Raw genomic sequence first — 15,979 nt, forward strand, 5'->3', positions numbered from 1 at the left:
CCTTGGCCTCCCAAATTCTTGGTAGAGACCTGAGAATTTTTCGCACCAATTCAGAGTTAGTGTAAGACTTTCCTAAACTCTTAAGCCCATTTATAATGTCAGTAAAACGAGTAAACATATCAGTTATGGACTCAGTAGATTCCATTTTAAACAATTCATACTTGTGTACCAATATGTTTATCTTTGACTCCTTAACTTGATTGGTCCCTTCATGAGTGACCTCAAGTTTGTCCCAAATTTCTTTAGCAGAGATGTAAGTAGATATTCTATTAAATTCACTTACATCCAATGAGCAATAAAGTACATTTATAGCTTTAGCATTTAACTGTGCCAATCTTCTATCACTTTTATTCCAATCCATTTCTGGTTTGGGTATGATAGTGCCCTCTATATTAAGTGTGGGTGTGTGAGGTCCTCTAGTAATGATGTACCATAATTCATAATCTGAGCTTGAATGAATATCCTCATCCTAGCTTTCCAATATGTGTAGTTTGTGCCATTAAATAGAGGTGGTCTATTTGTAGATTGCCCCTCACTCATAGAACATCCCACTTGGGTTGTCATGATCTTTAACTCTTGATTGTGAGATCAATGAGTAATATTGGAGCACCTTGCTCTGATACCACTTGTTGCCCAAGGTGACAAGCCAAGAGGGGGGGTGAATTGGTTTCTTTTAATTTTAACTATCTTACTTATGTCAAATGAATGATTAGTAAGCTTAAAACAGATCACAATACAAACAACACAAAGTATAGTGGTTCGGTGCTCTCCTTAGCACCTACGTCCACTCCCCAAGCGACCCCTTGGGAATTCACTATAATCCCGCGGATTATAGTTGGATTGTTTTCCGGGCTCACAATCCAAAAATCTTTACACTTTGGTTTTCCGGGTTCACCAAAAACCTATGTTGGTTTTACGGGCTCACCAACGAACCTTTGTTGGTTTTACGGGCTCACCAACGAACCTTTACAATTGGTTTTCCGGGTTCACCAATCAACCTATTCCGTTGGTTTTGCGGGCTAACCAACCAACCTTTACAAGTAGTTTAACAAATAAAGAAAGAAGATTTAAACTCCTAGATGAGCAAATAAAACAATATAATCTACAAAGAAGAGTTTAGAAAGTATTTATCGCTTGTAGTGACTTCTCTCTTCTTTGTCAAGGATGCTTTACTCTTCAAGGGAGGATGGAGCTCTTGATGACTCTTTGAATCTGCTCAACCCCTTTCTTTGATTCTTGAATGAAGCACTTGGATGAAGAAGATTAGGGCACTTTCTCTTTCTTGTGTACTCTTTGATATTCTTTGGAAAGGTTGTTCTATCTGATGAATAGTGCCCCTTTAAATAGTTTCCTACCTCCATTGGACAAGCCCCAATGGTTAGAATTCAAAAACTAGCCGTTACTCACTGTTGGAAGGACAAAAAGTACATCTGCAGAACTAGCCGTTATGCTTCTGTCCGTGTTTGGGTCGGCTCAACCTGTCCTTAGGTCGACCCAACTTTCACTTGGGTCGACTCAAACATTCCTTGGGTCGACCCTCTCAGAATCCACAGAAACTTGAAATTCAGCCTTCCTTCACTTAGGTCGACCCAACCTTTCTTTGGGTCGACTCAAGGTTCAGTTGGGTCGACTCAACTTTTTCTTGGGTCGACCCTAACAGGGTTTCCAGAGAACCTTTTCTGTCTTCTGTTCTGTCTTGCCTTTGGGTCGACCCTCTCAGGGTTTGGGTCGACTCAAGCTTGGGTCGACTCAACTATATCTTGGGTCGACCCTGTCAGTAAATCCAGAGAACCATTTTCTGTCTTCTGTTTGAGGATCTTGATGTTTGGGTCGACTCATGCTTTCCTTGGGTCGACCCAACTCACTGTTCATTTGTGCCATATTTGCAGAAGTGTGCCAAATGCTTTCTTGAAGTGCAGGGGTCGACCCAATCATCCTTTGGGTCGACTCAATCCACACTTTGCTGCATCTCAAGGTTGGATTCATTCAAATAAACAATGAAATGTATCTATATCAATTTATCCAAATATACTGAGAGTAATAGACTTATTAATGAAGTATCGATTTAACTTATAACATACTCTAGATAATTGCTTGTTAATCATCAAAATAACACTATCATCCTCAGAAAAGAATGTAGCAAGAACTCGCATTATTGTTTTCTCCCTTGTGGTAGTCATACTCATGCTAGCATGCTTTGTTTGCATTTCCTTGTGGAGACAGAAGGCTATAAAGAAAAGAATCGGTAAGTAGCCAACAGACATTCTCAAATTCTTGTCATTGGTCACAGAGTAGCCAAAGAATAAACTATGATGGTAAATGGGTGATTGAATTCCCAAAATGTATCACCATTCTGGAGAAAAGATGGAAAATATTTTGATCAACCATAAATGAACAAGAAACCCATCATCATGGATTAAAGGTAGAGATAATACATGTCCTAAATCCTGGTCATCCATATTTCATCACATCACCATGTGCATTGAATGTGCTTTACACTAGACATCAGATGTGCATGGTTCTATGGCCTTCCTATGCTGGCGTGTCAATTTAAACAGTCTTAGGTTCAGCTTATAACTACGAATGGATTCTCTTGTTGCATCTATACCCAAATATCTGCCAGACTCTGTGGATGCACAACGTTGTCAGACCAATAAGGGAAACCTGGGCAGCAAGCCTTTTAAGGTCCTTCGTGGTATACCAAGGACATAGGTCTGTTATTGGAGTTAAATTACATAATGATTCACTAAATTTGCATGAAATGTAGTAACTCTCACATACAGAGAAAATTTGTCATAATGATTATATTATTTAATTTTTTCAAAAATTATAAAAAACATTTAGATATTAGTTAGTGCAACCTTAAATATCCATCTTAGGTGCACCTTCAAGAACTAGATAGTGGTTATGTGCAAATACCCAGGTAGGTGCTTGGATGGCTGCACTAGCTAGTATCCATGTATGCAACAAGTGCCAAGGTACCTAGGTGCTCAGGTGGCCACCTAAACAATGGGGACCATGCTAGGTTTCATGTAATGATCAAACAAGATAATTGGTTGTTTATTATTTATTTATTTAGTAAAATAATACTTTGAAAAACCAATGCAGTCTATGTAAGTGAGGAATAAATCACCTATAAAACATGCTATATTTATCAGCAACATTGTTGGGCAAAGATATTCATATCCAGAATGCCCTGTGAATTCTTCTACTATTTCCTTCACATTCTTTCATTAAATATTGATTTGTGCACACGGCAGAGGGTTTTTTTATCTTGCTCATTCTTTTGCTAATAGGGGAAGACATCAATGATATTACAAGGAAAAGTTCTCTGCTATTTGATTTGTCTACAATCAAAGAAGCCACTAATAATTTCTCCAGTGCAAATAAGCTTGGAGAGGGTGGTTTTGGCACAGTTTATAAGGTAGTAATGGATTAGTATAAGCTACTGGCTGTTTAGACAAAGATTCATTAATTTCAATAATAAACAGCGTATAGTGCTATCTTCTAATTTTCTGTTACAAATTGATAAAATACTTAGTTCTCTTATGCTTTCTAACAGGGAACATTATCAGATGGACAGGAAATAGCTGTAAAGAGGCTTTCAAAAAGTTCAGGGCAAGGACTAGAACAATTAAGAAATGAAGTGGATTTTGTTGCTCGGCTTCACCATAAAAATCTTGTAAGAGTGTTGGGTTATTGCTTGGAAATGCAAGAGCAGTTGCTTGTCTATGAATACATCCAGAATAAGAGCCTCGACACATTTATATTTGGTACTTTTTCCATTGCTTAGATATCTCCAAGTCCCTAACAAACCTTGCTTGCAAAGTCTGCTGAAACATATTTAGTAATTTAAGGTTTAATTTTTCATATGAGAAATGACTTCATCATTTCAGACTGCTTGGCTTGGATATGGACAAATGACATTATAAGATTCCTAAATACGTGACCCAAACTAGATGGGATAAGTCTTCTTGTTTATGCTTACAAATGGTTATAATTGTTAACTTTATAATGAACCATATACCAAAATTAGACCCAAAATATAGTACAGAACGTCTATGATTGAAAGAGTATACACATGTAAGTTTGAAATTTGAGGTCAAAACTGGTCTGCTAAAATCCCTGCCAATTAATCTAAGATTAATAGGCTTAGTAAGAAAATCTATGAAGCTAACAAAGCGAAAAGAAAATTTCACAATATAAACACATAGCATAAGATTGTGAAGACACACAATAATATTTGCTAGATATGAAAACATGACTATATTCTTAACATATGCCAAAATGAGTATACAAAATGAAAATGCTCACAAAAGATTCATGCAGGTACTCCAAAATACATAGAAAAGACACTCATATTTACAAAACAAGAGGGCCAAAAAAACTTCAAAAATAATAGGAAGTTCTGAACAAAATTCACTCAAAAGAAGTTCCGTAGTAGGTGATACATAATCCCAGAGTTTTGTTTGTTTTGGTTTCTCAGGAAGGCTGAGCATGTAGAACTTCTCAAGGTCAAATTGGATGATCAATATATACGTTAATAGGTTTGTGCTAGCCAACTAAACCAGCAATGCTCTTTCGGTTAGCATACAATTTGATCTCTATAAATTAATAAATTAACCATTTTTGGCAGTGGTACATAACATTAAACATGCTCTATCTGGATTAACTAGATGCAGCCAAAAGTGAACAACTAAACTGGGAACAACGACACAACATCATTCGAGGGATTGCTAGTGGACTATTGTATCTTCATGAAGATTCTAGAGTACGAATTATTCATCGAGATCCGAAAGCTAGCAACATTTTGTTAGATGCAAGCATGAATCCCAAGATTGCAGACTTTGGATTGGCAAGACTTTTTGGTGGAGACCATACTGAAAGCAAGACAACTAAAGTTGTAGGAACATAGTAAGTTTTTGAAGCCTAAATTTCACTGTGCTTTAAGCCTTAATGGTTCACATTATTTGATTGTTAATGGTTTGCAGTGGATATATGGCACCAGAGTATGCTATACATGGGAGTATTTCCCTTAAGTCAGATGTTTTTAGTTTTGGTGTATTAGTTTTGAAAATCGTCAGCAGAAGAAGGAACAATAGTTTCTATGACCCTGGAAATGTGATGAATCTTCTAAGCTATGTAAGTAACTACAAAATTGGCATTTACATTTTCTACCATGATACAAGTCTAGAGATGGCTATGCCATATTCTAACACACTTTTACGAGGCATGGCAATGTTGGACCAATGAGACAGCACTGAAATTAGTTGATCCAAGTATGGCTGAAAATTATTCAAGCCACGACATCGTGAGATGCATCAACATTGGGCTGTTATGTGTACAGGAAAATCCAAGTGACAGGCCAAACATGTTATCAGTCTTTTTGATGCTCAACAGGCACAAAATGAAACTCCAAACTCCCTCACAGCCTGCATTTTTTTATGCAAATGCCATGACAGGGTCATATGGATTTGTTGAAGATGCTGGTCCATCTAGAGGTAAACACGAGCAGTCTACAAGTACATCAACTCTATTCTCTTCAAATGAGGCGTCAATTACCGAACTAAACCCTCAATAGGGGGAGAAACAACTGTAGTAGTAAATGTTTGTATTCCATCAGCCTGCCTTTTAAATCTAGATGGCTGGTTGTTTTTGTAGTTTTGGAATTATATTTCGACTTCACAAATTACATATAGATAGTTTAATATGTTTGATGTGTAAGCAAGGTAATCAAAAATACCTTATTATATATGATGAGACAGTACTTGTACAAAATATTTTTTTCCTTTCCCTATGCTAACTAGATATTTGCATCAGAAAGAAAAAGTTTTGACCAGATATTGGCCTTCATTATTCCTAAAGAGTTCTATATACATTTCAAATCATAAGTTCGAAGGGGCATCTTTCAAAGTTATGATTATTACATATTTTGGTATTTTTCAGGGGGCAAGGCATGAAAAGCTAACTCAGAAACTTAGAATTATTATTATGCTACTTCAGAAGGAAGTTATTGAAATGGCCTAGCTGCCAAATAGATATCCACTTGCTATGAAAATAATTGCATTTTAATTTCTGCATGACAGCAATTTGTTACATTAATTTCATCATATAAGCTTGTCTTTCAAAGCATAGGAAGCATCAGTGATTCGGCATAAAGTTTTAACTTCTTTGACATTTTGTAAAACAATAAGCCACAAGACAACTCATGAAAGTTTTACTTTGATAGCTAGCTTTTAAAGGGAGACTCAATGTTTGTACATTATTTATAGTAAAAATTTAAATGCCACAAAAAATACTTGGTAAAATGCGCTGCCAATCAGCAATAAGGCATTGGGTGAAATTACTGGTGAGTGTGACCAAGCATGTTCTTTTACTTTTCAATACTTGTGACGAGATTTCATGTCTTTAGCTATATGTGATCACTAAACACTTGTGAACTTTGTTTTAATCAATTAAGAGCTGATCCATGGCATTCAAAATTCCTTTGAGCTAAGGCAACCAAAAGCTCATCTGCCTGCCCCTCACCCCCTCCTGAAAGAAAATAAAACATTTTTAGGTCTAAACCTAGCAGGAATGCACAAACACTAGGGCTTACAATTTACTCCGTCCCATCAGGCACCCGACCCGACCCGACCCAATTTGAATGGAGCAGATTTCACCTAACCCGTAATAGATCCGGGGCAGATATAAATAATGGTAAAACCCACTCCGAACCCAATCTGGATATATATATATATATATATATATATATATATATATATATATCTTCACAAATTTCTTCCTCAAGGCAAATAAATAAATAACTAAATTGATTTATATGTAAGAAAAAAAATGATTTTGTAACTTTATCTAACTCAACCCATCCAACCTACCTCATTTAATTTTACTTGCCCCACCCCTTTTCTTGACTCTACCTACCCCGCCCCGCCCTGAGGCAAGTACGGAGCACGTACGGATAATGGCATAGCCGATCTATTCCCGACATGTTGTATCCCTAACAAATATATAGCCAGGGTTATCTAACACCTAAAACTTACTATTTAACCCAGCAAATTTTGTGACCAGCACCTATGTTAGCCATGTCTCAAATATCTTTTGAGGCCAGGTAGGGCTCTTGCACACCCACACAAACTCCTAGCCACGTAAGTTTCAGATGTAGCACTGAATACTAATTGTGCTGAGGGAATCTTGCAAAATGCAACATTAAGCATTAACCACAATACATGTTGGGCATATCCCCTTGCCACCTAACCGTTAAGAAAATGAATCATTCAATTAACTAGCCAGCGAAAATCCAAAGTTCATGGTCTTTAGTGTTGTGCATCTCATGAAACTTGCCTTCATATATCAACACGATTTAATAAACATGAAATCCTAAAATTTTTGTTTGTTAACACAAAAAAAATAAGTCCTGGATGTTAAATAATAACCATGGTGCATTGGAACTCTATGTGGTGAAAATTTTCTTTGCAGCTCCAATGTTCCTGACCATCACTTTAGCCAAAGATGAAATCTCTTCCTGGCTGTTAACATTCACAGTCTCCCCTTAACGCGCAGGCAACAATCTGAATCACCCAAGCTTTCAACAAGCGCTTCTCGTTGTCAGCAAAATCTACAGCTTCTGGAATTCGGACAGGCTCTCATAAGCGTTCGATTCCGCTGCAGCCCATGGCAACGCGAAGGGGCAGCGACAAAGACGGAATGAAGCACATCAAGTTATTCAGATCTCAGACTACCAATATATCAATTTAGAGGTGTTACCAGAAAAGATAATTATTTAACAAAGCAAGAGAAATCCTAAAAAAATTGGGATCAAGAATGTACGACCACCCACGGGACCCTAAGAAATTGATCGGGTACAAAGTGAAAGAAAAAAAGGCGATTTTTTTTTTCTCTTTTCTTTAGAAGAAAAAAGAAGCAAGAAGCAGTTGGATCAAGAAGAGATCGGAGGGGCGAGGTGAGTTTGTCCTCTGGAGATCTAACAGAACCTTTTATATATGTTGGTTCCCGTCTGGTCCCCTGTGGCATCTGCTTTATGATTCTCAAACTAGCTGATATGGTGCGATATTAAACGCCCCACACGGTGCTTCCTAGAGATTCCACAGCAATACTTTTGTCCCTCTCTTCCGTAAGTTGAATTGTATCCAGTTGTTCATAGATAGTTTTTCAAGCCCACTTATGTTGACCAACAACCTTTCCTCAGGTCAAACAGACCACTCCTTTCATTTTCGTCCACAAAGATTGCGTGTTTTGTACCAAAAAAAAGATTGCGTGTTTGTATTTGCTATTTATTTCGCATGGAACTTGACTGGGACAAACGTGAGAGTTAGGTTGCAAATTTTACAAACATGAGAACACCTGCCGATCTTATGGTGGACATTCCAGGGCCCTCGTGGATTGTTTCTGGTTTGAGTAGGCAAAATCATGAATGCCGAGATACAGATGCAAATTGCCAAGGCCATTGCATCTGGTCTTAACAACTATTGATCAAATCCATGCAGCCATGCCGCTGGACTGAACCCTAATTCGCCATAATCTAACTGGTCATATTGGGCCAACGCTGCCTCACAGTCGCATCCTCGTCGGCATGGTAAATCGCAAAATACAACGACGACTAAATCGACCGCTTCTGCTCATAGTCGTTTCCCGTTCCAAAGGCATTTCCAGCTTCCTCCGAACGTGTCGCCTCCCAGTTCCAAAGGCATTTCCAGCTTCCTCCGAACGTGTCGCCTCACAGTTTCCCGTTCCAAAGGCATTTCTAGCTCGCACCCTGTTTCCACAGCCAGCCATACTTAACAACTTTGCTCTGTCGTGCTCAGAACCACTGGGTTCCCGCTGTAACCGTTGTCCATGGTATCATTTCGCCATGTTTCCTTCCCTTTCTTCCTATGCCTTCTCTTCCTCATATTCCTTTCCTCTCCCACTGCCGGCGATTTCCTCGGCAAACAGTGTGGCAGCACCGGCAACTATACCGCCAACAGCACCTATGAGACCAACCTCAACCTCCTCCTCCGTTCCCTCGCCTCCAACACTTCTCTCTCCGGTGGCTTCCTCAACGCCACCGTCGGCCAGATCCCCAACCAAATCTACGGCCTCGCCATGTGCCGCGGCGACACCAACGCCTCGGTCTGCCGCTCCTGCCTCAGCGACGCAATCCAAGACGCCCCCCAGCTCTGCCCGTACAACCAAGGCGCCATCGTATACTACGATGACTGCCTCCTTCGCTACTCCAACCTGCGCTTCTTCTCGACCGTCGACACCTCGGTGCGGGATATCCAGTCGAACGTCAACAACGTGACCGACCCCAGCCGGTTCGACAAGATTGTGGACGAGCTTATGAGCGCGATCACCGATTGGGCCGTCTCCAACTCGACGAGGAGGTTCGCCACCGGGCTGATGGTGAATTCCACCAAGGCTCCTTTTCCTGAGATATATGGTCTGGTGCAGTGCACACGGGACCTGTCGCCGAGCCAGTGCCAGCAGTGCCTCCAAGATATCCTTGATCCAAGACCGACACAGCTACAGGGGAAGGAGGGAGGGAGGGTGCTCACAGCAAGCTGCAATTTTAGGTACGAGATATACAAGTTCTTCGACGGGGCACCGTCGCTAAGACTTGAGGAGCCGCTGGAGAACGCACCAGCGCCGGTAGTCCCTCCACCTACCAAAACACCGGAGGAAGAAGGTAAGGGGAGTAGCCGACCGGTACTAGTGAACTAGTCGCAATAGCATCAGTTTATCGACGGTGACTTAATAGGGAATAGATGAGTCCTTCCTACTCTATTTGCCATCCAGTCATTTCTAATCTGTTTAGTAATATCCTATCAATTTGAGTTTTATGGCTACATTTTCTTTTTGTTTTTTTGGCTGAACGTATCTTTATACATAGCTTAGTTGAGAAGTGGTGGGTGATTTAAAATAGATTTTTTTGCACGTATATTCTTTAAAATATATAAAATTATATTAATATTTTCATAAAATTGCTATTTATATGTATATCCTCATAAAATACTTATTATTTTGCATGCATACCATTTTTTAATTTTTTTGACTTATCGATCCAACTGAATCATAAAAGATTCGATAAATTTCAACCGAGTTTTAAATTTTTTAATAGATTTTTTGAATTAAATATGAAAAATTGTATGAATACACTCATAAAGTTGTTAATTGCATGTATACTCTTACAACTTTTTTTTGCATATCCACCGATAAAGATATTTCAATCATTTTAATTTTAAGCCGTTTATTTTACAAGTAAATAGTAATTTTACGAAGATACTTATATATATTCATATATTTAGAAGGATACATATACAAAAAAATATATTTAAAGTAACAATAAAGATCTAACTCTTCCTTACTAGCCTCTAGTAAAAAAAACAAAAAAAAAGAAAGCAATATTATATAAGCAACATAGTGAGGCACTAATGCTTGGTGCTGTAATATATGAGGATTATTTCTACAAGCCAGCTAAAGTAGAGAACCTTTTCTTTAATTTAAGGGTTTGCCGGCTAGCACCCGTATATCATTGTTCGATCAAAGGTAGTTCGCACTATCATACTTGCACCAAATTAACATTCCATAAAATCACATGCTGATTACTAACCTAGGAGCATTAAAAGTTTGCACATGGATTCCTTTTGAATGGCAATCCATTTTGGAACCCTAGTTCTGCTTCACACCTAATTCACTTGAGTAGGGATCCTCTGCAATACATGTTTTGCACTAGAGAGAACTGTACAACCCTCAATCACCACCATGTCATCCGATCATGGAGACAGATGGCTATTTAGCATCCAATAGTGATGTACAACATTTGGAACGCAACATGATGCCGTATTTGACAGTTGTCTATCTCCACGATCAGATGACATGGCAATGATCAAAGACTATACAACCCTCTATGGTGTAAAACATGCACCACAAAGTATCCAAACTCAATTCACTTATCAGAGACACTCTAGTCAACAAACCTACCAGATAAGAATCATAAGGTTTATAGAGTAAATACTAATAAAAGCTTTCCCACAATATGACCGGCCTCAATTGCCATACATGCCACAAACATTTGTAACTGACAATAAAGATGCACTAATATGATGTATGTCTTAACCAATGGCTCCATGTCTTGTTATCGTCAATATGCCTTGTTGATACAGAAATGCAAATGAAAGTGGTCATTTATCAAATGCAGGAAAGAAAAAAATGGCCATCGGTATGGTCCTTGCTATTGCTATACCTCTAGTAACTGCATTCGTGCTGATCTCCATAATTTGCATTTGCATCTCGAGGAGGAGGAAGCCATTTGTAAAGTTACCATGTAAGTAACCCATGAATTAAATGCTTTCTATTGTTTCACAAAATATCCAGCTCTTTTCTTTACATTTTTGTTGGAGCTTGACCAAAGTTCTACCAAGATGAAAAAATGATGAAATCTTAGGTGAAGTTAGTATAGAAGTTATGCTTAGAAAGGTTTACTATAAGCAAAAAAAAGTGTGCATTGCTTGATTATTTATTTCAATAGCCTTTAATAAGCCTGTTAAAATGAGGTCCAACAGTCCACAAGTTGCCGCCTTGAGAGGCAACGATCTATATATTGGTCTTGATTTAGAGCTGACTTGGTTTAATTAAGCAACATCATTTTCCGAATTTTTTTCCGGGTCCAATTATCTCATCTTCTTATCATTATTTGTAAGATTCAAAAGATATTTTTGACAATAGTTTCAAAATTCCGTGCACTTTCAGTATATGGGAGTAGCCCGGAGGAAATCGCAAGTGTCGAGTCCCTATTACTTGATATATCTACACTACGATTTGCAACATCTAACTTTTCTGAAGAGAACAAACTTGGAGAAGGCGGCTTTGGTGCAGTTTACAAGGTATCATGGTAGCCTATTGCATCAACTTCTCTATATCTAATCTTAATAGAATTGTACTCCAATAAAAAACTTTATCATACGTAATCTTCTTGATCCAAATCAGTTCTATATTTATCTTTAATTTCTTTAGGTTTTATATAACTCCTGTTAACCTTATAATTCTGTATAGGGACTACTACCTGATGGACGAGAAATAGCAGTGAAGAGGTTATCAGCTAGTTCATCACAAGGATTCAGAGAGCTGAGAAATGAGCTAGTTTTAGTTTCAAAACTCCAGCACAGGAATCTTGTAAGGCTTCTGGGTGTTTGCTTAGAAGAACAAGAGAAGTTGCTTGTTTATGAATATGTGCCTAACAGAAGCCTGGACACCATTCTTTTTGGTATAATTTCTTCATCCACTCAAAACTGACTATTAAACGTATGCAGCCACCATAATATTGTTGAACTATAACTTAATACTGAACCTCCAACTTTGGTGTTTGTTTAAATGTAGGCTCTCCTCTTCCAACTAAATCTAGTTGTGTTTCTAGTATAACCCTTTTGTTAGTGCAGAAGAAACAAATGTCTGACCATCTTATGTTTAAGCCCTCTTTGGACGTACTCTCATATGTATTGCCTTAATTGATCATCCTTAATTGATTATCAAGTTTGTATGACATAGATCTTGAGAAGCGCGAACAACTAAACTGGGGAAGAAGGAACAAGATCATTGGCGGGATTGCTCGAGGCCTACAGTACCTGCACGAAGAATCTCAATTAAAAATTATACATCGAGATTTAAAAGCTAGCAATATCTTATTAGATGCAGATTTGAACCCAAAGATTTCAGACTTTGGTTTGGCTAGGCTTTTTGGTGGAGACCAAACTCAGTGCACCACGAACCAAGTCGTTGGAACATTGTAAGTAGAAATCTTGAACAACCTATGCATTCTCTATCTGAAAGAATTACCAATGCATTCCAGTGATGGTTGATTAAAGAGTATTTTAAATAATATACTCAACTTATTACAGTGGGTATATGGCACCAGAGTATGTCATGCATGGGCAGTTTTCTATCAAGTCAGATGTATACAGCTTTGGTGTTCTGGTTTTAGAGATCGTGACAGGCAGAAAGAACAGTGATTTTTCTAATTCTGAATATGTTGAAGATACTGTGAGCTATGTGAGTTTTCAATTGCATAAATACAACTGTTGTTCTGTCCTAGATGACTGAATATATTTATTTCATGCAGGTCTGGGAGCAGTGGGTCAAAGGAACAATTTTGGAGATATTGGACCCATCTTTAGGCAACCATTGCCCAAGAGGCGAAGTGTTAAGATGTGTTCAGATTGGCCTATTGTGTGTCCAGGAAAATCCATCTGATAGACCCAACATGTTACAAGTTGTTGTGATGCTCAGCAGTATCTCTGTGTCTCTCCCGGCTCCTTCTAGACCAGCATTTTGCATAGGAAAGAGTGGCATTGTTTCAGATGCTTATTCAAATGAAGTTGATTTATCTAGAGGTACGCATGACAAATCTTCAAGCAAGTTAATACCAAAGTCACCAAATGAGGTGTCGATTACAGAACTTGAACCTAGATAAATGTATGAAGCTAAGTAGAAGAAGATTGATGAATATCTTGAACAATTATGGTCTTTCTTCAAAATTATAAAGATTTTTCATCATGGATGTAACACCTGCATTTTTTATCAGACCCTCAGAAACACTGGAAATCCAGTGTGCGCGCCTCATGTCTGCCCATTCTCTTACAAGACAATCTATTACTTGATTTCCTTTATTTCCATGTTTACTGATCTTCCAGAATTTAAACAAAGTTCAAGAAAATGATGCATAGAGAACAAGGACATAAACCTAACCTCAAGCAAAATTACCAAAGAATGGTTGTGGATACACAATTGCAAATCCAAATAGACAAGAGAAGGAAAGTGCATAAAAGCAAAGATGATATTTGCTCTAATTAGGTTGGGCGATTAAAAGTATGAACTGCAGCAACCTAAGAGCCGAGGAAAGAGACCAGAGAAAAATGTCTTTTGTCCTGATAGAAGTGGTATTATACTAATAACTAGGCATGATAAGAGGACTTGAAGAAACTCTGATCACTCTGTTTTAGAAGAACTAACAATCCCTCATAATTTTATAGCATTTTGTCACCTTCTTAGCACCAACAGATAGAGGTACCAAGACAAATTTTACTACCACATAATAAACATCCTAAAAGTTAGCAAATTTAAGAAACTGTAATCTAATGGGAAAAATTATAGACATCATAAGCAATTCAGTCATATTGGCCTTGTCAACAATCAAGTTATGAAGTCAAAGGAGTAATCTGTAAGGTGTACCAGGAAGCAATCACATTATTTTTGCAAGAAGTTTATGATTTTGTTCTGTATTCCGATGATTCCATTATGAGAAGCTCATCCTTTGACACCATGTCTCTAGGTATGCCATGCTTTAAACCTTAGTTGCCAAAACTGGGAGCAGATGCAGAAATGGATACAAGGAAATGAATTTAAAAAAAATTGAAGGAAATACTTAGGAAGTGAGTACCCATTCGAGTTTCTGGGGAATTTATGAAGCTGGGAAGTAACCCTCGGTAGAAATTTCCCATGACCAAGTCTTAGTCCATGTTTACATCACTCAACCTCCTCAAACAAGTGCAATTACCCAATATGCATATCTGCAGCAATCGAAAGCTAGTGGCTACATGTAAACGTGAATTCACCAGCTTCTTCCTCAATTGAATGGTCATCCAATGCACTCATTCCAGTTCCACGGTAATGAGGGTATTTATTCTATCTCAACATTGTCATATAAGCATGGCTAATCTAGAAGTACACAACATATATTATGAGATGAAATGCAGCAGATAAAGCAACCACCTAAAGTAAATAAGATGAAATATTGTTTCATCAACATTACTGTAATGGCTGTGCATCCTCAGACTGCTAATCAAGTTTCAGCAAATGTGAATATAAGGGCTAACCTTTTATCTTATTATTCCAATACTAATTAAGAGGTCTTCTGCTCTAGTCATGAGCATATTGGTAGTCGCACTGCCAGAATTTTCCAAATAACAAAATTGGGTGCCTCCCCTCCCCTGTTAATCACCATCACTGTATTAAATTTTTGACCCACTCTTAAAATATCAGTGTCGCTATGTCTTTTATCTGACTTCTTCCAAGGATTAGAAAGGCTGTCACATCATTGGTTGTGCCCTGTAAGATATAGAAATCATCAGTCAAAGCAAAGAATTGCAGTTCTAGCAACATTTAAAATCTAATATTCATGACTTGATGGGTTCAAAGGCAATGTTGCTAATGCTTCTTTCTTTGAAAGTTCTTTCAACTACTTTATGCTGTCTTTCTTTGAACTTTTCTATTGCAGATGCTAAGGCATAAACTGCTAGACCACCAACAGAACTTCCAAGTTAACCTCGATCCTTTGCTCTCCTCCTAATCCTTCAACAAAACGTAGGTGAAATTCTGGACTGGGTCTATGGCCTTGCTCTCTGTCGAGGCCATGGTCTGCCATACCGGTCCGTACCGGCCGGTACGGGCCGGTCCGGTCTGGAACCGGTACTAGATCAGCGTGGAATCCGGTACCGCTAGTTTATTGTTGGAGAACCGGTACGGGCCGGTACGGGACCGGTTCGTACCGGTCCGGACCGCCACCGGTACGCCGACCGGTACCGGTACGGCGGACCTTGGTCGAGGCAGTATCGGCCTCCTAGCATGTTCAACGTGCCTCAAAACCACATCTCAGGATCCCATGCAACTATGCCTACATGGAAAAAGTGCAATTTATCACGTATGATGATCGCCACCTGTACTAACTACATGATCACAATTTATTACAAAAATTGGATGATCCCAAATATGTTCGCAAGTGAGGCTGCAGTCAAGCAAAACGATTAGATCAGGAACTGGGAAAGATAATAATTGCGATTTCTCAATAAGCAGTAATTGTTTATGTGTTTCTATTTTGTCAAAATTCCTTCTACCGAAAGCAACAAAGAACTCATCTGGGCAACCCCAGCCTTTTGCAAGTTTGAATATATGCATGAGAGCACAATGATGGTCGGTTGGCACCTTAAAG

At 38.5% G+C, this 15,979-nt stretch overlaps 2 protein-coding genes across 3 annotated transcripts; both read left to right on the forward strand.

The window, feature by feature from the left end:
• The first annotated feature begins 2,583 nt into the window (after nucleotides 1–2,583).
• On the forward strand, nucleotides 2,584–5,609 carry LOC103696545 (cysteine-rich receptor-like protein kinase 10). The gene is made up of 7 exons (XM_089923640.1): nucleotides 2,584–2,695; nucleotides 3,261–3,424; nucleotides 3,563–3,787; nucleotides 4,548–4,584; nucleotides 4,677–4,914; nucleotides 4,992–5,142; nucleotides 5,231–5,609. Exons 1-7 carry the CDS (start codon nucleotides 2,584–2,586, stop codon nucleotides 5,579–5,581), a joined length of 1,278 nt encoding a protein of 425 aa, XP_089779766.1. The 3' UTR covers nucleotides 5,582–5,609.
• A 2,756-nt stretch (nucleotides 5,610–8,365) lies between these two features.
• LOC103700144 (cysteine-rich receptor-like protein kinase 6) lies at nucleotides 8,366–14,049 on the forward strand. Of its 2 annotated transcripts, XM_088724219.2 has the most exons (7): nucleotides 8,366–9,685; nucleotides 11,198–11,323; nucleotides 11,749–11,882; nucleotides 12,052–12,262; nucleotides 12,544–12,781; nucleotides 12,894–13,044; nucleotides 13,115–14,049. In XM_088724219.2, the coding sequence occupies exons 1-7, from the start codon at nucleotides 8,854–8,856 to the stop codon at nucleotides 13,463–13,465; spliced, it is 2,043 nt and encodes a 680-aa protein (XP_088580345.2). In that variant the 5' UTR covers nucleotides 8,366–8,853; the 3' UTR covers nucleotides 13,466–14,049. The 2 variants fall into 2 exon arrangements, with proteins under 2 accessions (XP_088580345.2, XP_088580356.2); XM_088724230.2 differs by lacking the exon at nucleotides 11,198–11,323.
• The last annotated feature ends 1,930 nt before the right edge of the window (nucleotides 14,050–15,979 follow it).

The sequence above is a fragment of the Phoenix dactylifera genome, chromosome 1 (genome assembly GCF_051530095.1).
Source record: "Phoenix dactylifera cultivar Ajwa chromosome 1, Ajwa_hap1_PhDact_Kaust_v1.1, whole genome shotgun sequence".
Classification (NCBI taxonomy): domain Eukaryota; kingdom Viridiplantae; phylum Streptophyta; class Magnoliopsida; order Arecales; family Arecaceae; genus Phoenix; species Phoenix dactylifera.